Genomic DNA, 26,951 nt, shown 5'->3' on the forward strand with positions numbered 1-26,951 from the left:
TAACATGGTAATGCATTTGGACAACGTACAGAGCTAAATGCGTGTAGTTGAATTAAACAAATTTAAATATTTTAAAAAATAATTAAACTATACATGATTTTTCTTTATAGTAATTTTTAAAAATTCATTTTATTCTTCACCTTATCTATTACATAATTATATATATTTTTAAAATAACCTATTTTTCTTATAATAGAGATCGATCAATGAATCATACGTATTATCATTTTGAACTGTAGAGCTAAATGCATGTACAATTAAATTAATCACATTTATATATTATAAAGTATTAACACTATGCATGATATCTTTTTTTTGTAATTATTATTAATCATTAAAAATTCATTTTATCACTTTGTATATTAAATTAAATCATTTAATGTTTTCTTAAAAGGGACTTATATTTTCAACAGATCGTAAGATATTATCATTTGGACTAAAAGGTTTTTCAGCTAATTAAAAAAAAATGGATCTGGTCCGTCAATACTTCATTTTTTCTCCACTGATAGAAACTATACTGAAGACTCATCCACTCAACAACACTCTCACGTTCAGAGTTTCAGACATTCTCACATTTTTATTTCAACACCCCATCAGAACCATATCTCTTCACAAATTAACCCACTGAAAACCAAAGAAATTAAGCCATGCATATTCCATGCGCAGCTTTCATTCCATTCAAATAAACCACAAAACATGCATGCACGACCTCTTAGCTAGTTGTTTCCGCCATTAATTTTTATTTTACATTGTTCCTATCTCTCTCTCTCTCTCTCCCTCTCGCGCGTTTCATGGTGCCCTAGGTTCAACCGTCGAGATGGGGTGAAGCGGATGAGAGGTTTATGAGGGGTAGGGTAAGGTTGGGGCTACTTTGGTCTTTTTAATGCTTTTTTTTCTCTTAAATAAAAGCATGAACTTAGTAATTTGGGACATAATTTCTGAAAGCAGAAGATAAAATCAAATTCCAAATTTACGACTATCATATATAGCAAGAAAGAAAGAACAAGGGAACACTAATACTGTATTGCACAGTTGAAAAGCAGAAGATAAATTAAAGCCAATTCCAAATTTGGGAGGAAGATTTATTCATACAAGGAACAATCTGAATAAGTGTCTCAGTACAGTTGCTCCTAATTATTTTTCCCCGTCATATTCATAATTTCAGTACACTCCAAAAGGCTATAACAGTACCTCTTCTCATTTGTGAAACTCAAGGACAGCCATATAAGGGTCAACATAGAAGGCACTGAAACGAGGGAAACCAGCAGAAATGCCAAGCTGTTTGAATTGTTGTTCAGTCCTGTACTTGCCCTTAGTTCAATACATTGTCATTATGAAAATGTAACCACCAAGCAATGCTCTTGTTCGAAAATGTCATCCAAACAAAGTACCAAAACATTTACAATATTAAGTAATTATCTAGATAACTATTTACCAATAATACATCAACAACGCATAGCAAAGTCTATTTTATAGAAGCTGTTGAGAATAATTCCACATCGAATGTTTATCAAACTTAATAAGTGTTTATATAATTGAGTAGATAAATCCTTATGAACCAGTTTTTAAGGGAGCTTTTCAGATATTTTTGGTGCACTATAAATTTAATAGAACCTTGTACCTGTTGGGAATATTTTAATTTAATAAAATTCAGATTTTGCTTTTGCTAAAAAAAAATATAGTTAGGTTTGATTATAAATGCATATATATTATTTACTTTATTAGTTTTTTAAGTTGAGTAAGGTTATCAGCTTGAATAAATATATATTTTCTTCTGAAATATATGTTAAATAACATTACTTAATATTATTTCTCTGAAAAAAACATTACTTAATATTATATTGTTACCAACTATATTATTATTATTGTTTGTTTTTAATGTCATATTGACTGGTGGTTAAGATTAGGGTACGAATTTTTACTACGCTTAACGTCCTGTTAACATTTATCATCTTAAAATTATTTGAGAGAAATGAATTGAGAAAGATACCTGACGATAATGAATAAGTAAATATTAAGCTAGGGACAGTAAATCAAAAGCCACGTTTCAAAGAGGAAAATATTTTATTACTAAAATTAAAAAGTTGTGTCTTTTACATTTAAGGTATATTTTTTACAGGTGTATAAAAAATATAAAAATATAAAAGATAAAAATAATTGGATGTGATATGAGTATGATAGATTTTTTTTTTATAATCAAATAATACAGCTGCGTTTCAAAATAGAGTGAGCCAAAATAAATATTGGTACTTAGTATAATATTGGTATCTAACATTCACCAAGTTCTGACAATTAATATTCATTAAAGAATATGACAGTCATCTTTAATAGGCCTGAGTTATTTTTTCTCAATTATTTTAATTTTTTCCAGAGAATTCAAACCTAAAAAAATCAAATCTAATACCACTTAAACTAATAAATTTATCGATATACAATCAAATTTTAAAATGATGTCATAATTTTGTCACAATTCTTTATGTTAAGGAAAATTGTAGACAAAATGTGCCTTACGTACGTGGGTCACAGCTGCAGTTATATTGTGGTTGGGGTAACTTCAAACTCTTTGATTTAATGGCCCCATTTGTTGCCCATTTTTTAATGAACAATAATATTTAGATACTCAATTATTTAAAATTCTTCATAAAAAAAAATTATTTTTTCTACCGTATCATATATTTGGAGTATTTAGAAATCATAATTGTAAAAAACGGTTAGACCTAATTCGACAAGACCTGGATGGTCTAATTAAGATATATGATAAAAAATGTAAGTTGGCCAGTTTGACCCAGACAATTTGGTCATACCCAGAGTCTCAAATTAAGTTGGCATAGTTTGACTCGGTTGACATATTTTAAAAAATAATGATAATAAATTTTACAGTTTTAATATCATTTTAAATTGTTAATAATTATTTTTTTATTTATGAGAATCGAATATGAAAATTTACAATAATTTATATACCATTATTCAACTAATTAAATTAGACCTCTTAATTAATAACAAATTATCAAATAACATGATCCTATAATATTATTTTTTTTATCTTTTTTAAAGAAATATTTTTTTATCTTCATAACAATATATAATAATAACTAATTATTATTATATTGATGACTATATAATTAAATATTTATTTTATAAATCTTTACTAAACTTGATTAATGGTCGTCCAATAACTTTTATATTTAATTTTGAAAAATAAATTTTTTTCTTAATAATTTAATTATAATATTTAACAAAATAATTTATTTATAATAATAAATGATTATATATTATTTATAGTTTCATGATAATTAATTTAATTTTAAAATATAAAAATATGAATTAATCATATTTTATATTTTTTATTAGGTATTTAAGATTAACAAAGGTTAAAAAAAAGTCATAATTAACATAAAGGATTTAATGAAGTCTCCGCGACTATAACATGATCGCGATCACAGCTACATTTTTCCGACAAAATCCTAACCCAATTAATAGTCACGTTAAAAAACCTTGAAGGTTGACGTTATATAACTATGTAAAATTAACACCAAGTCTTATTATAAACCAATGTATATATATATATAAAAGAACATGAGCCTAAATTTTATCCTAACAAAAATATGCTTTATAAAGATTTGTTGTTATTTTTTTATTTAAGAAAGATGTGAAAAGGCAAGATTAAAAGTAAAATGAATTAACCTGATGGCGCTGGAGCATATAATATGCGTAGGATAGACCTTGTTCATCATCAACAAGAGTTTTTTCCAACATCAGTGAGGGAGTATTTCCTTTAGTCACTGCTGCGCTCAAGTGCTCCAGAAAAATGTCATACCTGGTCAGCAAGCGGAGGAGGCGCTGCAGGTTCTCGGCGTCACCACCGCCATGGGGACGGATGCGGTCGAGAATTTGGGCGGCGGATAGGGAAGTGTTGGAACCATCTTGTCACATGGCCTCGGGAACTTTAAGATTAATAACAACTAGCCATGAGGGACATAGGCACACTGATCATGTGGGCTAGTTCTAGAATGATAAGTCTGGCTTTGTTTTCAGACCTTGCAATGGTATTGGCAATGTCCTTCTTCATCTCCACTATTTCATGCACCTCACCATTCTTATTTGCTGATTCTCTCTTAACTCAATCAACGGTTATTTTGTACTCGTCACTGATATAGAAGAAAAGAGACCACACATATTTATAGAAGGGAAAAAAAAAATGTACCGGACATCCTGTTTGGGGGCCATACCAGAAATTTGATAAAAATAGAGAAATATTATAGAAAAAAAATAGAAATGAGAATTTGGCAGGTGGTGAAATGTAAAGTAGAGACATAATTATAAATTTGATAAGTGGAGTAATATATATATATATATATATATATATATATAGCATGTGAAGGAGTAAATTATAAAAGAGGTGTTTTTCTCTCTTGGATAGATGTTTATGCACAAAATCCAATAAGTTATTTATTATATTTTAATTTTGAATACCTAATGTTTTATGATATTAATTAAATGAATATTGAATATGATTACATACTTATAGAATTAATGATTAATCAAGAACGAATTCATCAATCTTAGATAATGAATTTGAGTTATATGATAGAATTATGACCTTGGTCATGCCAATTGAATGAAAGAAAAAAATCTTAAATCATTCATTGATTAAATATAATATGTTAACTTAATAGAGTTTGAAAGTAATATTATCCTCTAGTCTTAAGCTTAGCTGTTAATGGTGGAAGAAAATACTACATTATTATTCTATTTGTTCATGAAGGTAAAGAATGCATGTTATCTTAAGGAATATTGTTATATGTATGTCTTGATTAATAAATTAATTATGATTAATTACTACCCTTTTAGTATTAAACAGGATCACACAAAAATGATAGTTTTAATCTTTGAAAAAAAAATATTTGATAATTTAATTTAATCAAATAACCATTTTAGTGAAATATTATTATATTTTTTGCTAGCACTGAGGATATAATTAATATAAACAAAGAGTATTATTTTATAAATGTGAAAATTGTCCATAAAATAAGAATAAGATTATGTTGTTATATGTAAGATTAAATCATGCGATTACTTATCATAATTAATCATATGATTATTTAGGAATTATCTTTACCTTATTATCAAGAAGCTTCTTAAGATAAAAAATATGAGATGGTTTTTATTTTCAAATATAAGAATAGAGAGATATGAAATTATTTTAAATAAAATTTCTTTTTTTGAAAAAGGTCCAAATCCACATCTCTTTAACATTACAAATAAAAGCATTCTACTGGAAATTAGACACAAATTAAAAAAGTTCAAACCTAGATTTTAAACCTGAAAAAGTAAAAAGAGTGTTTGTTTTTTAGAGTTCCACTCATCAAATAATTGATAGCAGAGGGGAGGGAGAAGATGGAACTATTTCGTGGTTGTGTGCAGATTCTGGCACGTGTGTTGAGGAATGAAAGCTCCTAGGGAGTTTGATATGCTCTTATGGTTCTTTATTCTCTTTGTTGTCACACTAAAGAAGTTGTTGTCGAGGCTTTAAGAAATGGGGTTTTGGAAGTTTTTTAAGGCTTGGTTGAGGATGTTAATGTTACAATGAAGAGGATTTCATCGTTTTTAGTTCAGTTTCTCCGTGGGAACACTCATCTTCAACACTGATCCAAGACTCATCTTTCTTCTACTTTATGTATTGAAAAGAGTAAAACTTTCATTCAATGTGTGAATCAAATGGGTTTTCAAACAACTTTAATGGGGATTGGAATTGAAATAGCAAAGGGTCAATTTTAATGTCGGTGTGGATACATATAGAGTCATCATCACATTGTTGAAGAAAAAAATTTGTTACTTCAAGGGTGCACATGATGTTGTCAACTTCGTCAAAGCCTTATCGGTTTGTGATTTGATAAAACTATTGAATCAAGATATCGAAATCAAGGGGCCTTCTTGTCCAAGATCTAGGTTAAACCTTATTTGGTTAGTTGTTGCTTTGATCATGAAAAGTTGTGAATTGGATCTTCAAAGTGGTCTCTGGTGGTGGAGGGGTGACAATGACGGGTCGTTGGAGGCAGTGGACGGGTTGTCAAAGGCAGCGTATAGGCTCGTCAGAGGTGGCAGAGAAGGAAGGAGAGTAAAGAAAGAAAAGTTTTGATGAAGATGGTACATAATAAGAATGTAACCTTAGATTAATCCGAGGGCTATCAATAATGATACAAAATGGATCACATGTGAAATAAGGATGACAACAAAAAGGACCATGGGCAGGTTTGCCTATCCATATCCTTGTTCCTACAAAAGGCAAAGTGACTTTGGGTTTGAATTTATAAAAGACTGGGTGAAAAAAATGGAATCCAATCCCGTCCCTCATGAAATTTTACCGAGTTTGGATAGACTCGGAGGGAACCTATCTCATGTTTAAAAATATTTTTTATATACTTTAAATAAATAATAGATTCAGTTATCAATTATATTTTAATTCAACCAATATCTATACTTTAATAAAGAATAAATAACACAAACATATTTAAGAATTGAATTATATTTTTAATTAAAAGTATAAATTTTAATTTTGTTACAATAAGTATTATAATTATAATATTATTTATTTGACTATTAAAATTATTATTCTATATTTTAATAATTATAAAAAAATATGTAATAATTATATAATTACCAATTACATATAATATATTGATATAATTATATATAAATACATAACAACATTATTAATAATGATAAAAACATAGGTAATAAGACAGACACAAGGACGGAGAGTGACATACATGTTCTCGTCCTTGCTTCTATTTCGATCTCTTTCCTTGTCGAACTCGGGATGAGATCAGATGAGTACCCACGTGTTAAATAATGATCAACACCAACATAATATGTAATAAAAATAAGATATTTCTTTTTAAATTGTTTATTGTATTAAAACATACAATTATTAGATTTAAATTTATTTTTAAAGTAATTTAAAATACAATAAAATATACTATTTTTAACACTTTAAACTTAAGTACCTCTGAATACGTTCCTACTTTGTTCTGATTAGTGAATAAATACATAAGATATTTCTTTTTAAATTATTTATTGTATTATATTATTAGATTTATTTTTAAAGTAATTTAAAATATACTATTTTTAACACTTTAAACTTAAGTAGCACTGAATACGTTCCCACTTTGTTCTGATTAGTGAATAAATACGTTCACACTTAACATATATACATGAACACAGCCCCGCTCCCGTAAAACTTCACTTTAAATGGGAATGGAGTGAATAAATACGTTCACACTTTGTTCTGACTAGGAGTGTGCATTTACAGTTAAGCGCAACTTAGCATTTTTTTTTTAAGTTTTCTATTTTTATTCTTTTTTAATTAATTCGTACCTCTCCTTTGTCGTTCTCTTCATAACAAAGAAACGACGACAACCACCACCACCGCACCATTGCCACCGTAATCAACACGATCAAAACGCTGTTGTTTAGAACAACGCGTGGAGATTCATTGCGGCATTCAGTTCAATTCCTCGTACTCGTGCAGTTAGCGCCAGATTCACATTTCACGCAACTTAGGTACCTTCATTTCCTCCAATTGAAGTTTCTTTGCCATTTAAGGGGGAAAATTCCCCGATTGTACCTGCCACAGCTTCAATTTTCGGTGCATTGATTAACTTTTATCACGAAAAAGCTTGGATTGTGTTGCTGTGTCGTTTTCATGATTAATGCGAGGGTTTCTCGGAATTTGCAGCAGACGCCCGAATCGGTTAACTGATGAGGGTGGAGATTTCGATTTGTCTGAGGATTATGGTTTCCGAGGAAGGTTTTAGAGATTTGTAGGGTTTAAGTATGCTGTAGCTGGTGATCTAATTAATCAGGGTGTTTCCCCCTTGGGGGGGAATGGTTATGATAGGTTGAGAATGGTGAGGCTTTTAGGATTGACTCGTGGAGAGGTTGATGAACCCAGGGAAATTGCTTCCAGGTCCAATTTGACAAGTGAGTCCAGTGAAAATGGTTGGCTCATCAGATTCTTTGACTCATCATTCTTCTGTGAGTGGATTGCTGTTAGCTACTTGTACAAGCATGATCACGCTGGGGTGCGTGATTATCTCTGTAATAGAATGTACACACTTCCCTTGCAGGGGATTGAGAGTTATTTGTTCCAAGTGTGTTACTTGATGATACACAAGCCGAGCCCGTCTTTGGATAAGTTTGTCATAGACATTTGCTCCAAGTCGCTTAAGATTGCTTTGAAGGTGAATTGGTTCTTGTTGGCAGAGCTTGAGGACTCTGATGATAATGAAGGGATTAGTAGGGTTCAGGAGAAGTGCCAGATTGCTGCCACCTTGATGGGTGAGTGGCATCCCTTGATACGGCCTCAAAGTGCACCTGCATGCCCCGGGGGCAAGAACCTAGTTTTGAATAGGATATTGTCGTCGAAACAACGATTGTTGTCTCTAACATCTTCACCGCCTGCTCAGAGGTCTTTGTCATTCTCACCTTCTTCAGGAAACAATTTTCAGGAGGATGGTAGTCCACAATCTCCTGAGGAAAACAAGTTATTTAAGAAATTTATGCCGGGTCCAAAGGTTAGAGATGCTTTGCTTTTTAGGAAGTCAGTGGAGAAAGATGATGATGATGATTCTGAAAAGGATGGTTTTTTCAAGAGGCTTTTAAGAGATAGCAAAGGTGATGATGAGTTGGGTCAGAAGATTCGTGATCCTTTTCTCTTCCGTAAGTCATCTGAGAAATATGATGAAGATTCTGAAAAGGACAATTTCTTAAAAAGGCTCTTGAGGGATGGTGAAGAATCTGAAAAGGATGGTTTCTTTAGAAGGTTCTTGAGAGACTGTAAAGCTGAGGATGAGGATTTGGCCTCAAGTTCAGAGGGATTCTTTAAGAGATTGTTTCGTGATAGAAAGAATGATTCTGATGATAAAACAAACAGTAAGACAATGGAGGATGAAGAAAAAGAGGGTTTTTTCCGAAAGTTTTTCAGAGAGAAGTTGGAGGATAAGAAGGATGGGAATGATGAAGGAGATATAGTAAATTCAGAAGAGAAATGTGCAAAGCCTGCTGAAGAGGATGAAAAAGAAGGGTTTTTCCGGAAATTCTTTAAGGATAAATTTGACAAGAAAGAAGCAAATGATAAAATTGATGATGGTACAACCAATGTTGAGGAAGAAGAGCCTTCTGATTTTTCTTTGTTCAAAAGAATTTTTCGTGTTCACCCTGAAGATGGTAAAAGTAGTTCAGCCAATGAAAACAACGGTGGGTTGTTTGAAAGTAGTCCAGGTACAGAGAATTTTTTCCGCAAATTGTTTAGAGACCGTGACCGATCAATTGAAGATTCAGAGCTATTGGGGTCACAAAAGCAGAAAGAGGTATGATGAGCGTTTATTAACAATTAGCATTTAGTTTATTTGTGTATTGGTTGATTGTAAACCTGAAATTTGTGATTAGAATACATGTTAAGGCACACCAAATATGTTTTTTTCAACTATATAAATGGATTAATGCCACTACGACATCATGATACAAATCCTTTTTAAAGTATCCAACTATCCATCTAGATTTCAACATTGGTTACATTTTTAACAACCACATTATTGGCTACCTGCACTCTTATTAATAACAGTCATATTATGGGCATAAGTACATGACATATTGCACACATGATGGATGCTTGAGAGATGATTGTAGTTGTGGGTTAGAGTTAGAACTTAGAAGAGTGATATTAGTATTAATGCACCCTGAACTCTATTTTCATATTTTTCGTATTTTTGCTGGTTTTAATATTAATTATATACATGGCAATTTCCCATATATCACCAAAGCAACGAAATGAGAAATCAGGTACAAAGCCCCCACTTCCAATTAATCCATCACAGTTCCGGAAAGGAGCTTACCATGAGTCATTGGATTTTGTGCTGACATTATGCGATACATCATTTGGGTTAGTGGATGTATTTCCAGTTGAAGATCGCAAACATGCCCTGCATGAGGTTATTTCCTTACATTTTTCTTTGTTGTTTTCTTTATCTAATTGGCATGGTTAGATATGGAAATATGCATGTATTTATAATGTATAGTTTATAATCTGTTTCATTCTAATGCTTCTGACACAAACATATTCTTTGTTATTCCTGTGTTTCAAGTCGCTTGCAGAGATCAATTTACATTTAACAGAGTCTCAGAGTACTGGAGGTACTTCTTAACTCTTAATGGTAGTATCTTAGTGATGTTAATTGGATTCAATGGATTCCACTATTTTGTCATGTGTTTCATCTAAACATATTACATGTTATTGCCAGAGTTGTCTGAAATTTTTGTGTCAGTAATGCCTCCTTTCAAGGTGAAGGATCAAAGAGTTACATGTTTAATTTTCTTCCTTGCTTCGAATATGACTATGATAAATCAAGCAGATAGACAGTGTTTTTCTTTTTATGTGGTGGAGAAAATGGTGAAAATTTCCATACATCTATCATCTCTCATGGAGGACTATTTTGGTGTTTATTAGGAGCCCATTTCTGAGAGGAACCAGTGATAAACATTTTTCTGTTATGTACTGGAAGTAGTTGTCTCTTATAGTTTTTTACTTGCTATGTTTGGACTTTGGATTGGTGGAAAGGAGTGAAATGGAATGGAACGGTACTAGGTTCCATTGTTAGAATTTCTTATAATAGGATGGACTGGAGCACAACATGATGGAATTCATTCTTTTTTTCTTTCCCTTCAATTTGGGGGATAATGGGATATAGAGTGAAAGCATTTTCTGTTTCACCATGAAAATATCCTAACAATGGAATAGTAAGTTCCATTTTATTCCTCAGCCTTGGAGGCTGTAAAGACCCTTTTTCTAACTTTTCCCTTTAATAAGAGTAACTGCAGAACCTTAGTGCTGTTGCACTGCATTCCCATGGAATGGCACTAGGGGGGCGTTAGGTAAGGGAGACGTTTTTTCATGTCTAGGAATCATGATACCTGAGAATGAAAAAATCTGTTTGGTTGACCATAAATATTTTTGGGAAAGATTCCTGGGAATAAAAAAGTTTCATGATATTTTTATCAGTTACTTTAATTATTTACCACATTAAATAATCTAATCAGAGTAACATGATATTTTTACTTGTAGTAAAAGAAAATTTTAAATTGGGAAACTAAGATTTCCACCTTCCACCATAGGAAAGTTTTGTGGGAAACCGCTCAGAAAACATTCTCAGGAAACTTTCTTTTACAGAATCTTATTTTTTAAAATAGATACCAAACATGAGAAACAAAGATCCCAAATCTAAGATTCCCAGGAAACTAAAAATTTCTCTCCTACCAAACACCCCCTAGGTGTCTCTGGAGAGAAATTTTGTACCCAGTTTCCAGTGCCATGGCATAGCAATTCCAACACATTGGCATTGAATATTTAAAGAGTAACATAGGCTTTAAATTCAAATTCAATATGCTATGACATCAAGTCTTCATTGCTAGGCCTATGGCATTGGATCTTGCTTCCTCCCTTTTCTTTGATAATTAGCTTTCTTGAACCCTAATAGCAAGTATTAAATTCATAGCATTAAAGATCTAACTTATGATAAAGAAAATACTTACAAAATAACTAGAAAGTAAGAATTAAAGCAAGCAAAACAATACAATATGTCAATAGGATTAGCTAAATCTCTGATTTATTTTGTTTCCCCAATTAGCTAAATCTCTGCTTTTTTTAGTTTCCCCAATTAACTAAATCTCTGATTTATTTAGTTTCCCCAATATTCTCTGATTTATTTTCTGTTTTTATTTCATTAATTGACAGATGTAAATAGCGATAATTAGTCATGTATTAGGCAAAGTTTCCTTGTATAACATTAAAGATTATTATTTAATGGGATTCTCTCCATGATGAGAGGCATTCAGTCAATTTTGATATGGTACCAGAGCTTCAGCTCTAAAACCTAAAAGTTTGTGTCTGTTGTTCTGCTCTAGGAGCTTTTGCATCTTGTTAGCATTCGCTTGCCCATAATTTTTTGGGTTCTTGTTATGTGTTCAGATTCTTGAACTCTTGCTTGGTAGGAATTCATTCCTCTCAGTTAATCATGTATGGAGAAAATTCCATTGTTCGATTCAATGGGAAGAATTATTTTAGTTGGGAGTTTCAATTCAAAATGTTCGTGAAAGGGAAGGAATTGTGGGGCCATCTTGATGGGTCCAGTCCAGTTCCTAAAGTCAACCCGAAACTTTGAACATGGGAGGCTGAAGATGCACGAATCGTATCTTGGATATTAGGTTCAGTTGAACCACATATGGTGGGAAATTTGAGATCGTTCTCTACAGCAAAAGAAATATGGGAAACTGATTTATAATCAGGACAACAGTGCACATCGATTCCAATTAGAATTGATGATAGGAAATTTCAGCCAAGGAAATTTGTCTATTGAGCAGTACTATTCAGGTTTCCTGAATTTGTGGAGTGAATATTCTGATATCGTCAATGCAAAAGTACCCAAGGAGGTGCTGTCAGCAATCCAAATCGTTCAAGAGGAGAGCAAAAGTGATCAATTCCTAATGAAATTAAGACCAGAATTCAAGATTGCACGGGCTGGACTTTTAAACCGAAATCCAGTTCCTTCTCTGGATATTTGTGTTGGTGTGTTGCTGTGAGAAGAACAATGATTAGCGAAGGGACCTAAAGTGGGAAGACTGTTTCCTCTACAGTTTTCAATTCCTAGAACTTTGTCTTTGGCTTGTAGTACTGTTAATAATCGGAGTGAGGTGTGGCATAAGAGATTAGGTCACCCTAACTCTCAAATTTTAAGACATTTGTTTCAGCATGGTTTTCTTGGAAATAAAGATCAGACTTATGATCCTAAATTGTCTATTAATTGTGTTTCATGCAAACTTGGCAAAAGCAAAACTATACCCTTCCCTTTAAATGGTAATCATGCTACCAAATGTTTCGATACAATTCATAGCAATATTTGGGGTATTTCACCTGTTGTTTCCCATGGCAATTATAAGAATTTTGTGACGTTCATTGATGACTATAGTTGATTCACATGGGTGCATTTTCTTCGCTCTAAGGAGGAGATATTTCATATTTTTCAGACTTTTGTTGCCTATGTTGAAAATCAGTTTTCTACATGTCTGAAAGTTTTACGATCAGTGTCTCATAAATTCCAAGACTTTTTGCAGCAAAAGGGCTTCGTTTCTCAACGTTCATGTCCTTATACACCCCAACAGAATGGAATGGCTGAGCGAAAGAACCATTATCTTTTGGGTGTTGTACACACTTTACTTCTTGAGTCCTCAGTGCCTTCCAAGTTTTGGGTAGAAGCCTTATCCACTGCTGTGTATCTTATTAATTGTTTTCCATCTGAAGTTCTAGAATTTGTGTCCCCCTATTATCGACTATTTGGTTCACATCCAAGTTATCAGGCTTTATACCCATTTGGCTATGTGTGCTTTGTCCATCTACCATCTCCTGAACGTCATAAGCTTGCTGCACAATCTGTTCAATGTGCTTGTCTGGGATATAGTTCATCGTTATGTATGTTATGATGTCGTGGCTAATCACATCTGTATTTCCCAAAATGTGATATTCTTTGAGGATCAATATTTCTTTCAAAAACATCTTTCTCCTCATTATGATCGGGTTGTGATTCCTCAATTCAATGTGTCTCATCGCATTGAGCGTTTCAAGCCAGCCTTTGTTTATTAGAGACGAAGACCTCCACTTGCATCACAACCTCCTTCTAATCCTGAACCAGCTCTTGTTCCTTATGTTTCTGGTCCTCGGCGGTCCTCTCGATCTAGTCATGCACCAAATTGATGTGGGTTCTCTCCCCCACGAGATCACACGTCTCTCAGTGCAACTTTAGCTCAGATCACGGTGCCTACCTCTTATTCTCAGGCAGCCACCCAAGCTTGTTCGGTGAAAGCTATGGAAGGAGAGTTGTAAGCTTTACAAGAGAATCATACATGGGATATTGTTCCTTGCCCATCAGGTGTTAAACCCATTGGATGTAAATGGGTCTACACTATCAAACTTAGAGAAGGACTTCAGCATCAGCTACAATCATTGGCCCAGCAATCTTAGATCAGGGTTTGTGTATTAGTTGTCGACAGTACAGTGCATAGGTGCAAAATACTGGTCACATGTAATCTAGGCTCTGGTTTCCATCAAGACTACATTAGTTTGACAACAGAATCATTGGTCTGTGGTCTTATAATGCACCATTTGTAAATTTAGTACCTCTGGTACTCGATTAATATATTATCTATTTTTGCTGAGCAAAAAACAATCAAACTCAAATCTGATGGTTCTTTAGACCGCTATAAGGCTCGTTTGGTGGTTCTTGGTAATCGGCAGGAATATGGAGTGGATTATGAGGAGACATTTGCTCCTTTAACTAAGATGACTACTGTTCGTACTATCTTAGCTATCAGTGCATCACAAGGATGGCCCCTCTTATAGATGGATGTCAAGAATGCTTTTTAGATCAAAAAGAAGAAATTTATATGACTCCACTGCAGGGTTATTTTGTCATGCCTTCTGCTGATGTGTGTCGTTTAAAACAGTCTCTTTATGGGTTGAAGCAAGCTCCCTGGGCATGATTGGATAAGTTCCGCTCCACTCTACTTGACTTTTCCTTCACTCAAAGTCAATATGATTCTTCTTTATTTTTGCGGAAGACGTCTAACGGTGTTGTTTTGCTTTTTGTCTACGTTGATGACATTGTTATTACTGGTTTAGACTGAACTCATTAAGCAGCTACAACAACATCTCACTACTTCGTTTCATATGAAGGACTTAGGTCCTTTACAATATTTCTTGGGTTTGGAAGTTCAAACTATTTCTGCTTGTATTTTCTTACACCAACACAAATATACTCAAGAGTTAATTGTTTTAGCTGGATTGCAAGAAGCAAATTCTGTCCAAACCCCTATGGAAGTGAATGTGCTGCACCATAATGATGAAGGAGAACTTTTGGTTGATCCTTCTTTATATCGTCAATTGGTTAGCAGCCTCAATTATTTGACTATTACTCGCCCTGATCTTGCTTTTGCTGTTCAGTGAGTTAGTCAACTTATGCAGTCTCCTTGTCTTCCACATTTAGCTGCTGTTCAGCGAATAATTCGGTACCTACAAGGTACTTCTGGTTGAGGTCTTTACTTCCCTCATGCATCCCGTATTCAATTGTTTGCTTACAGTGATGCTCATTGTGCTAGTTGTGTGAATGGTCGTCGTTCAGTTTCTGGTTGGTGTATATTTCTTTGTCATGCTCTTATTTCTTGGAAGAGTAAGAAACAACTTAGAATTTCTAAATCCTCCACTGAGTCTCAATATCGGGCTATGTCCTACTATACCTGTTCTGAGATTGTTTGGCTTTGTGGATTATTGGGAGAACTTGGTTTTCCACAACATGAGGCTACTCCTCTTCATGCTGACAATACTAGTGCTATCCAACTTGCTGCTAATCCCGTGTTTCATGAACTTAGCAAGCACATTGAGGTCGATTGTCTCTATATTCGTGAAGCATATGATGCCCATCTCATTCGACTTCCTCATGTCTCCACTGATCTTCAGATAGCTGATGTATTGACTAAGGCTTTGTCTTGACATTGCCATCAGTTTCAAGTTGGCAAATTGATGCTTCAGGATCCACCAGCTTCAATTTGAGGGGGGATGTCAACAGGATTAGCTAAATCTCTGATTTATTTTGTTTTCCCAATTATCTAAATCTCTGTTTTATTTAGTTTCCCCAATTAGCTAAATCTCTGATTCTGATTTATTTAGTTTCCCCAATATTCTCTGATTTACTTGCTGTTTTTATTTCATTAATTGATAGATGTTAATAGCGGTGATTAGTCATGTATTAGGCAAAGTTTCCTTGTATAACGTTAAAGATTATTATTTAATTGGATTCTCTCCATGAAGAGAGGCATTCAGTCCATTTTGATACAATAACTATTGAAAACTTGGCCAAAAAAGGTAATTACTAAGCTTGAAACATCTTTGAATCTAATAATCATATGCAAGATGTTACCTAAAAATATGCACTTTTTGGTGTATCAATTATGTTCACTGCATTCCCTTTGCTAGTTTGCTTGCAGCTTTCATTTATCCTCATGCTTGTATATGAATGTTGTTTTTCCTATATTCCTAGGAGTTTGTTTTCCGTTGGGAAAGGGCATGTACCGTGTGCTTCATATACCTGAAGATGAAGCTGTTCTCTTGAATTCTAGGGAGAAGGCGCCTTACCTGATTTGTGTTGAAGTTTTGAGATGTGAAATGCCAAGGTATTACTTGGGATGATAATCCTCATGCCTTGTGGAAAATTTGTAAAATGCAAGCCATATTTCTTATATATTTCCCTTCCTGCAAAACATTTGTTATAGCCATTCCAAGGAGACATCTAGTTTTCAGAAACTTTCAAAAGGTGGAATTCCTTTGGCAAATGGAGATGCTTTCTTGCAAAAACCACCCCCCTGGGCATATCCCTTATGGACAGCACAAGAAGCATATCGCAATAGCAATGATAGAATGTCCAGATCAACTGCCGAGGCTATTGACCAGGCAATGACCCATGCGGCTGACACAAAAGTCAAATTTGTTAGTGTAAATCTTTCTGTGGAAGCACAATTACATGATTGGCCAGAGAGGACTGAAGCAGATCTATGTGGTGGATATCGGCATCCTGCTTCAACTTACAGAGATGGTATACAAGAAGTGGCAAGGTCAGGACATGACAGTGATATGGAGTGGGTGCAGGTAGTGTTGAAAGCTGATCCTGGGGTTAGAATGGAAGATATCGAGGATCAAGCACCAAGACGGCGGAAGGAACATCGTCGTGTTCCAAGTACAGTGGCAATAGAGGAAGTAAAGGTGAGCCTGTGTGTCGTTTAGGGATATTGATGCTACTATCCTATTACATGATAGTATAATCAAGAACTTGAAACATTAAACTATGCACACATGCAAGACACAAGTTGTTGGTATTATCCAATTGTATGGGTTATGGATAGTTATTCTGTTCATTGAAAGATCACCATGACATGTAGTGTGTTTAGAGATTTTTCAATAATCAATTATAAATATAATTGACTATTGTTATGACCAATTATATGAAATAAGTTTTATGTTTAAATATGTTGGCGAGAAGTAGTTTTAAAAAATCTATTTTGTTTGGATTGTCTAAAATTATGTTTTTTATTGTAAAATTACAAAAAAAGGATATGTAATTATTTGCATGTATTTAAATTAATCAATTGTTGATAAAATGGGAAAGCAAAAGTTAGTTAGAAATTAGAAAATAATTTGTTAGCTTTTAATCTTAATCTCCAAAATCTTGCTTATTTGAAAAAAAAATTCTTTGATAGAAATAATATAATTTTCACCAATATTACCAAACAAGAGAGAACAAGATTATAAACAGATATCTTATGACAAATTGATTGTTCTTGTCTTTATTTGGCATTTCCCGGTTCATATTACTATTTATTTTTTGCTGACATTTTAGATATGCTAGGCTGCGGCAGCAAAGGGAGAAGCACCCCTTGGACTCCCATTGAAAGGTGCTGGTCAAGATTCATCAGATGCACCACCAAGGGTAAGACAATATTGTTGCAACTAGTTTTGTTTAGCCTTAGAAATATGAAGTTGTTATACATGACATGATTACTCCAAACAGGCTAATGGAATTATCCCCAAAGCTAGTGATGCCTTGTCTGGTGAACTTTTTGAGGTAAAGAAAGAGAGGATACGTAAGGCTTCTATCCATGGGAATTTACCTGGTTGGGACTTGCGATCTGTAAGTATATTTATCAATCCAAAGAATTTGCTTTATATGTCATTATTTTGGAATGTCATGAAGACCTATTTTTAATAAAATAAAAATGGAATGCATGCTATACACACACACACACACTAATTCTTTTATTGGAACTATATATCCAAGTAAGAAAATAATGTTTTGCAATTGTAACTATGTACGGATTATCATTTCTAGCAAGGTTGAGGACAGTGTTGTTAAAAAGCCACTATAGCAATGCTATTGCATTGCGGAATTGCTCAGATCCGCGATCGCAACTCCTTTGCAATTGTGGCTGCTAAGGGTGTTGTGGCTGTGGCATGTGCCCTGCATCCTCTTGTCATCTCTGGCAAGTCTCCAGCTAATTGAGCTTTTGAGTTAACATTATGCCAATTTTTATTGGCATACAACTTAATTTTTTATACATATATAATAGATATATATGATATATTTCAACCGCTATGTGACTTCTGCAATTTGTCTGTGACGCTATCCACTATACGATGTAGTGGATTATTGGCTTTTTGCCATGTTTTGAGATTCGCATTTGCTAACATTGGTTGAGGATTTTGTACTGATGTAATCATATTTTTATAAATCCTTTTCTGAAAAGTATTGCAGTCAAAGTAATTTTTAAAATGTTGAAACCTTTTTTCTAAAATTCTTGATTTCCCTTAAGCATAGTATTAGGTTCAAGTCTTGTGTACGGAATAATCTCTGCTTGGAGAACTAACCCCCACCATGCTGTGAACGTTCTCAGCTTGAGCATGATAGCTTCTTGTGCAAGATACTTGTGGTCCTAGACCAAATAAATGGTTTGTAAAATTTGATTTAGCATTATCAATGAAAGAATAATCTGAAAGAATATTCTATGGCTGTGCTACTGTAAGAAAGTGCAACACAACTTTTTGGATACCTTGTGTTTTGGGTTTGGAGTTCAGCTCCTCTGCAGTAAACTATTTATTAGCCTCAATAATCAAATAGTTATGCACTTTATCACGCCAAACCCAACCTTGATTTTAAATTTACTTTACCAATTTGGTGTGATAAGGTGCATGATTAATTGATTATTTACTTATATGGACTGATAAATGATCTACTGCACCAAATACTGCATGGTTTCACTTCAAAGGACTCAGTTTGACACTGAAGACTCTTGTTAGGACAATAGGCTAACCATGAAAATGTCTTCTATATACTGTCATCAATGAAATATTTCCTTCAGTCTGTGTTTTGTTAGAGATTGTGACATCTGTTTTACACATTATGACTGAATTCACATAATAGAGTCAGAAATGAGAGTATATATTTAGCAAACCAGACCTTGTTTTTTCCAATTTGTTGAAAGCTGCACTATCATATTCATGTCTTTATGTATCAATATGGTTTTGTAAAGTGTAAATTATGATCAGTTTTTATTCTAGATGAGTTATTTATTATTCTGTTTGAGGATGTATGCTTTAAGATCACAAATCTTTTGACCATGATAGTACAATTTCCCTTTTGATGTAGGTTATTGTAAAGAGTGGGGATGATTGTAGGCAGGAGCATCTGGCAGTTCAACTTATTTCACACTTCTACGGTAGGTGGTCTCTTTCAGACTTTTCCTTTGCTCCCTCATATTCAGAACTTAACAATTCCTGTTCCAATGTTGTTCATTGTGGTGCAAATACTTTTTCCTTTTGCATTTATTTTTGTCTTTTGGGGTTTGTTTTCCATAACAATAATATTTATTTATGATTATGGTCATAGAAGATGCATCTTATATTTCCCTGGACCCTGCATAGTGATTGCTTTATAGCACCAGGATGCCTTTTTTAGATTAAATTTCTGTTTTAATAAATGTTGGTTTATAATTTGCTTATGCATTTATATATTGAATACGAATTGGATGACAGAAGTGAGATATTTTAGGTTAAGAATGGGTTCACATGTGTATGTTCTTCTGAGTTCTGACTGAACCTGGAATTTCATTGGTTATGCTTTCTGCATTCGCTATGAGCATGGCATGTCAGGCATGAGTGCTGAATGGACCTTGGGATGTAGGGAAGATAAAGGGGAATGTGAAAATATCTAAACAATAAACTCATTTTGAGCTATTCTTTCATTTCCTTTCTATTCACTTGCCTTTCTGTATCCAAAGCAAGCCTTTACTTTTTGTAAAGCAGCTGAGCAGGTTTTACTTCTGAATTTTCATTCTCTTTCCATTTCACTGTTTTGTAAACGGGAAATCAGGCCAACACAAGTCATGAAAGATCCTATTCTTCTAAGAACAAATGTATGTTTTTATTATCTCTGTTTAAGTTCCATCTTGAATGTGAACATTGAGATGACACGTGAAATCTGCTTAATTATAGTTTTCAATGCAGTAGTTGTGAATTGAAGTGAAAGTATGTAAAAGTATCAGATAGATTGAGAGAGAAGTTTTGCATAACAGAGAGAGAGAAACTGATATTATTGAATATCGCAAAGTTAATTACTGAGAGATATTTATAGAACTCTGAACTAAGAGAGTACAGCTGTTAATAGCAAAGAGGGAGGTGCTGTTAGCAAAAGCTGACAGCTCTTACAAAACTGTTTTAACAGTTATACATATATATACTCTAATAAAAAGCAAGAATGGAATTATCTAGTGAACAGATAGGATGCACCTAAGATTTGTTGATGATGCATGATTTTTTTTTTTTGATCAGCAAAGATAAATTAGTGTATATATGTAAGTACCAGGGGTATTAAGAATACAAATTTGTGAAGTTCAGCAGACATATGGTTTCCTAATACAAGCTTGAACAGTCGAATTAGCTAACCATAAGCTGCTCATATTGTAAGCTATAGGCTACCCAAGTCCTATGTATGCTTCCGTCCCCTGATTACAAAATCCCTCTCTTAGATTACTTAACCATTGATTAAAATGCATTACAAAACCCTTTTCCATATTCCTAAACCATGACAAACACAAGAAGATTGCATTATCCATCAGATTGCTACCATTAAAGCTATCATTTGAGAAAACTATCCGATTCCTATGCTGCCAAATAGTCCAGGTTAATGCTATCCACCAACACTGCCATCTGTGAGCCCTTAGACCAGCATATCCCCCATAAGCATGTTGGAGAAAATGATGTCTCGGGTTTTGCAGGAAAGCACCCAAAATGTTTACCCAAGACATAGATTCCCACCAGATAGGGAGGGTTTTACTGCAGTTGAAGAATAAATGGGCTGCATCCTCCTCATTGTTTCTGCAGAATGGACAAAGTAGATAATTGATTTCTATGTTCCTCCTTCGCAAGTTTAATTTTGTTGGCAGCCTATCACTGATTAATCTCCAGCCGCCGTATTTTGAATCCAACACCCGAGCCCAAAGTTCCCCTTCGTGATGAAATAGATTCCATCTCCATTTTCCAAGCAAAGCTAAATTGAAGCTCTTGATGTCCCTGATCCCTAATCCCCCTTTTTCCTTTGGAAGGCACATTGTATCCCACTTGACCCACGCAATCTTCTTTTGCTCAAGTCCTCCTCCCCATAGGAACTGGCGTTGTATACTCACCAGCTTATCCATGACTCTGTTGGGAACCCTGAAAAACGAAAAGAGATAAATAGGAAAGGATGTTAGGACTGACTTTGTAAGAGTCACTCTGCCCCCAAATGAAATGTGTCTTTGTTTCCATTTTGCTAGCTTTCTCTCACACTTCTTGATGATAGGATCCCACAACTCACAACGACTTGGGTTTGTCCCGATTGGGATACCCAAGTATATGAAAGGTATAGACAACAATCTGCAGTTCAAGTATTTTGCAGCAACCTTCTTCCATTGTTCCGACTTCCCGATTGCCCCAAAACTGCTCTTTGCGAAATTAATTTTAAGCCCTGATACGAGTTGATGATTAATGATTAAATCTTGTTTTACTATATTCTGATACCAGGTTACCCTAGTAGGATGAAGCAGACTCTTCTCTGTGTTTCTTGTCATGTTGCTTACTATCATTACATTTTGATACCAGATATTTTCCAAGAAGCTGGCCTACCTCTCTGGCTGCGCCCATATGAAGTATTATGTACTTCTTCTTACACTGCTCTTATTGAAACAATTCCTGATACGGTGATTCCATGGTTACATATTTCAAATTTATTAAAAATCTATATTTTTTTTCTTTACTAATTATTAAATGTATATGATTTGTAGGCTTCTCTACATTCTATCAAGAGTCGATATCCCAACATCTCAAGTTTACGTGAATTTTTCATTGCCAAATACCAAGAAAATTCTCCAAGTTTTAAACTTGCCCAGGTAATGCAAAACATTGACATAAAGAAAATAGCTGAATAGAAATATGTTTATAATGGTTGTTTATTTTCCTATTAGTTTATCTGAGGAGGATTTCTTATCCTTCTTTGTGACAAGATCCCAATCCACCTCATGATCCATTACCAATGCATAGGCTAAATATCAAATTCTAATTCAACCTAGAAAACCTGGCCACATAAAAAGATTCCAAAGTACTAACATTGCATAAATACGTAGTTTAACATAGGTACATCTTTGTTCTGAAAAGGTTTCTATTGACAATCCGACATAATCTCTGAAAGATATTTATGGCATGTGACAAGCATCCGAAAACAAAATCACATTTATGTTATTAACCAATTGTATTCATTTTTTGCCCCTTCTCCAAGGTACTCCTGTCTGGGATGTACCACTGTAAGTTTTCTTTCAGTACATTCACTAGCAAAATGCAATGTACTGTGATTTGCTACTTCTGCCCCACCTCCACTCCCTTTTTTTCTGGCATAATTTTCTTGTGTGACTTCGTGCAGGTTTTGAATTTAAAGGCTTATCCCCCCACTCCCCTTTTTATTTTGAATGTTGTTCCTTTCATCATTTAATAAACCTGTTATATGGTGAACACCTTTATTTTATGTTAAAAATAGAGAAGATAATATCATTTGATACAATTTGATGATTTGTTTACATGATTTTGTTTCAGAGGAACTTTGTTGAAAGTATGGCCGGATATTCCCTGGTTTGCTACCTCCTGCAGGTGTGAAACACCTTACTGTGCACATGCATGCATTTTCTGTAACTGCTGCATTACTTGCTTAAATTGCAATTCAAATCATATTATATTTTACTGTTTATTGTTATTGAAGGAATGAAGATTTTCTATCCACTTCTCATTTTCTGTTTTTTATCTAATCCAGGTGAAGGATAGGCATAATGGGAACCTCTTAATGGATGAAGAAGGCCATATTATACATATTGATTTTGGCTTCATGCTTTCTAATTCACCCGGTGGTGTTAATTTTGAAAGTGCACCTTTCAAATTAACCCGAGAACTTCTTGAGGTAAAATTGAGACAGTTTATCGGTACCTATTTTTGAGTGTCCATTCGATCATTTAGACATTTACTAGCTTTTCTCTGTACAATAACAGAAATAATGTGATTGTGCCAGGTCATGGATTCTGATGCTGAGGGCATTCCGAGCGAGTTCTTTGATTATTTCAAGGTAATATACATGTCTGTGTGTATACAGAGAGAGAGAGTTAAGAAGAGTTAAGTTTGGCCTTTGGATTGTTAAGATTTTTTATTTAAATCTAATCTTAACCATCCATTTTAATTGTATGGTCAAGATTTACTCCTCACGCTCTCATCTCTCACCTGATACAAGTCACACACACACATATGTATATATATTTATGGCTTTTGCTTGTGTGGCTCTAAATTTGTCTGGTGCTCTGTCTCCTGTAATCCAGGTTTTATGCATTCAAGGCTTCCTTACTTGCCGTAAGCATGCTGAGAGTATTATTCTTCTTGTTGAGATGTTGCAGGTAATGTAAATGTTAGCTCCCTACTGTGGCCCACTGTTTTCCATTATGTACCCTGCCCATGTTCGTTGTTTGGTTGTGATTAGTTCCAATTTCTCATAAGAGAACATCAGGCTGTGTTATGGCCTACTTTTGGTTGTTAGTCCAAACCTAGATGTTGCTGTTCCCAACTTTCCTATGCCACCTCCATATTTAGTTACTGGCCACCATTGCAAGCTGTTTAATGTTCAGTGACCAGTCCAACTTACCTATTTCGTGATGAAAGTTTATGTATTTCCCTTCTTTAATCTTTATATGCATAGTGTATTATATTTCCAATCAGTGGGATGTTCACATAGCAAATGGCAGTTGTCTGACATAATTACTGTAGTGAAGTTTGATTGGTATCTGATTAGGTTAAAACTGAAAAGTGTGGACTGTCTTAAGACTACTTGGACAATGAAATGCTTAAGAATCTCTGCATGCTTATTGGACATCTTTGAACTCCAAAATAGAAGCAAAATATAACAATTAATACCTTCTTTTAAACTTGTAGCTTTTTAAATCTTGTGAAGCATTTTGTTTGCTTATTCTGAAATTGGTGGGATACTGACGAGCTTGTTTTCATTTAAAGATAGTTAAGACAATCTCTAATGATATATTATGCCAAGAACCAATTAATAAAAATTAATATCTATAGAAGATGTAGAAATTTGTGATAGAGGATGACAATCAAAACAAGCAATCTCATTAAATGGTGTTTGGTCTAAATTTTTCTGGTAAGGAAATGGTGGATCTGTAATATCCAGCATGACTGTTAGCCCATTGAATAACCATAGTTGTTTTAGATAACAGACAGTGTATGCAAAATTTGACAAGGTTGCGATTTTCTCTAGAGCATGTCTGAAAAAAGTTTGCTGTGCCCTCGGAAATGTTGTGTCCTCTGGAAGGATAAAGCAACCTATTTTTAATTAAACATTTTGTGCAAAAGGTTGCTCTATGGGCCCGTTGTATTGTGCTTTTTTTTAAAGTAAAGTTATTCTTTATTAAAATAGATGTTTAAAACATTATAATATTATGTAAGTATTTTTTTAATAAAAAAGGCAAAAGCCTAAAATATAGTTTGTTTTAGTATTTTTCTCGGAAGTTAAAAATAGCAAAGCTAAAAATAGCTTATTCTAAACAGTGGCTCCAAAAGTTGAATCATAGAATCACCTTTTTTTTGCAGCTTAGACAACGGGCTCTACATTTGTTTGATTAGAGGTTAGAGAAATAGAGGTTTGAGGTTTCCATATTTCCCTGCCTCTGTAGATGCTTGATTGTGGCCTCATCTTATAACATGATATGGAGTTTCACTTATTTTAACTGACCTTTGGTATTCTTGAGACTCAATTGTGCGTGTACATTTGTGGGCCTCTTATTGTTATTATGCATGTGGATGGGCATGGGAGGAGAAAATCAGGAAATACTCTCCCATTAATGCTGGATATTCCGAGCTAATAGTTTTCTAATGCTGGTATCAGGACTCTGGTTTCCCCTGTTTCAAAGGTGGTCCACGGACAATACAGAACCTACGAAAGCGTTTCCATCTCAATTTAACTGAAGAGGTTTCAATACTAATATTAGTTACTCTCTTAACTGTATTTTTTTTTCGCCTGTTTGCTACATTTTTTTTCTCTCTTGGCAGCAATGTGTATCTTTGGTGCTTTCCCTCATTAGCAGTAGCCTGGATGCATGGCGGACACGGCAGTATGATTATTACCAGAGGGTTTTGAACGGGATATTGTGAAATAGTTTGTCGATGGTGATCGTTTGCTTGTTCCCTTTTGACTAAGCTTGCACGGTGATTGTTCATCAATTAGTATTTGCATTTTCAAGTCATTGGAGGATGGTTGGTTCACTGTGTTATGGCTTTGGAGTACTTTGTGAGACGTAAGAATTAAAAGGTGGCAGTGTTCAGCGTCTATTCTCCTGTAGTAGTGAGAGATTCTGACTCGCAAAAGTACTTCAACAGTCTGAGGCTAAATTTTGAGCCGAGTCCTTTTGATTTTCCCATCCCTGTTTCTTGTGAATGAAGCTCTGCTACCTGGAGAAATTGCATCAGCCTCCTAAATGCTGAGTTTGTACAGTGATTTTAGCGGGAGTACGGACCAGATTCATATTGGATGTGGATGAGTGCTGTATAAACTGTTTGATTCATCTAAGTCTTGGGATTGCGATGCACTGCTGAGCATATACTGACATGTTACCTTCTTGGATATCTGTTATCATGGTCAGACCTCCAGTATTGGCGAACTGCTCTGTTACTTTTTCTGATATCAGCTGATCTATGGCATCTGTCTTCCCAAAGTTTATTCTTCAATGCTTAAGCTGGAAAATTGTTATCAAAATTCTTTGAAGATGTTTGATTGTATCATGTGTAATTGATCCTGTTTACTTTCACGGTGAAATTTGTTCACCTTCCTATCTATCATATAAAGTTTTGGTGGCATGGGTGTCTCGAGCCAGTTTTTACTTTTCCTTAATCATAATAATCTGTCTTTACAACTCTTGATTTTACAAAGCATGCTATTTTGGAGGAATTATATTTGTTCAACATTTGTAATTTTATTATAACTTGAAAAAACAAATTCTTTGTTAGTTATGACATATGTTGGCCGTTGAAATCCACCTAAACTAAACAGAAACATTTTAGCCAAATAATGTTAAGTAAGCCATTAATTAATCAATATAAATATAATAAGAATCTTTAGGGAGAGATAGATATGTTAGTTGAAGGTTTTCTAACAGACTTAACAAAGGTGTTTATGGGTGCAAAGCAACTCAAATTTTCTAGAAGAAAAAAACATCCTTCCTTTGTTGATCTATTCAACAGCTTAATATTAATAATGGCTTCCTTAATGAATTTCTGATAAAGAGGTCAACATGATCTAGTCCATGGTTTTGAAGTACTTGACAAATCTCTACTTTGCAAGCTTCATAAGGTTCTAAATGGGGTGAAGCTAGCTTTCAAGGCTTGACTTGAGTGTTTTGTTAGTACTTTAGTTATAGTTATGTTTGACAAAACTAACTAAAAGTTAGAAAATTAACTTATTAAACTAGAAGTATTTGATAAAATTAACAGTTGAAATAATTAAAAATAATAAAATGACAAAAAATAATAAAATCATAATTTATTTTTAAAAAGGTAACAAGGAAAATAAATAGATTAAAGATAAAAGTGAAAGAAAATAAAAAAAGCTAAAAATTAACTTTTAAAAAACATTTTAAAAAATGTTAGAAGTCACTAAAAAAAACTTATTTATAGAACAACCAAATGACTTTTTTAACTAGTAAAAATAGTTAGAAACTAGCTCAAATAT

The 26,951-nt window shown here is 33.9% G+C and overlaps 1 protein-coding gene and 1 pseudogene across 4 annotated transcripts; one reads left to right on the forward strand and one right to left on the reverse strand.

The window, feature by feature from the left end:
- Positions 1 to 1,197: 1,197 nt before the first annotated feature.
- Positions 1,198 to 4,069, reverse strand: LOC106799006 (nicotinate N-methyltransferase 1-like; annotated as a pseudogene).
- A 3,182-nt stretch (positions 4,070 to 7,251) lies between these two features.
- Positions 7,252 to 26,080, forward strand: LOC100811499 (phosphatidylinositol 4-kinase beta 1). Of its 4 annotated transcripts, none has more exons than XR_005892006.1 (17): positions 7,253 to 9,371; positions 9,825 to 9,992; positions 10,146 to 10,194; positions 16,143 to 16,275; positions 16,375 to 16,861; positions 17,505 to 17,585; positions 17,667 to 17,786; positions 19,299 to 19,368; positions 21,788 to 21,885; positions 21,970 to 22,074; positions 22,772 to 22,825; positions 22,986 to 23,129; positions 23,238 to 23,291; positions 23,539 to 23,613; positions 24,818 to 24,852; positions 25,113 to 25,196; positions 25,277 to 25,316. XR_005892006.1 is itself a non-coding variant. In XM_041016512.1 (17 exons), the coding sequence occupies exons 2-17, from the start codon at positions 7,908 to 7,910 to the stop codon at positions 25,376 to 25,378; spliced, it is 3,288 nt and encodes a 1,095-aa protein (XP_040872446.1). In that variant the 5' UTR covers positions 7,254 to 7,563; positions 7,739 to 7,907; the 3' UTR covers positions 25,379 to 26,080. The 4 variants fall into 4 exon arrangements, 2 of the variants coding, with proteins under 2 accessions (XP_040872446.1, XP_006581765.1); XM_041016512.1 differs by lacking the exon at positions 24,818 to 24,852 and having other exon boundaries at positions 7,254 to 7,563; positions 7,739 to 9,371; positions 25,277 to 26,080; XM_006581702.4 differs by lacking the exon at positions 24,818 to 24,852 and having other exon boundaries at positions 7,254 to 9,371; positions 25,277 to 26,080.
- Positions 26,081 to 26,951: the final 871 nt, after the last annotated feature.

This window comes from Glycine max, chromosome 6 (assembly GCF_000004515.6).
Source record: "Glycine max cultivar Williams 82 chromosome 6, Glycine_max_v4.0, whole genome shotgun sequence".
NCBI lineage: Eukaryota > Viridiplantae > Streptophyta > Magnoliopsida > Fabales > Fabaceae > Glycine > Glycine max.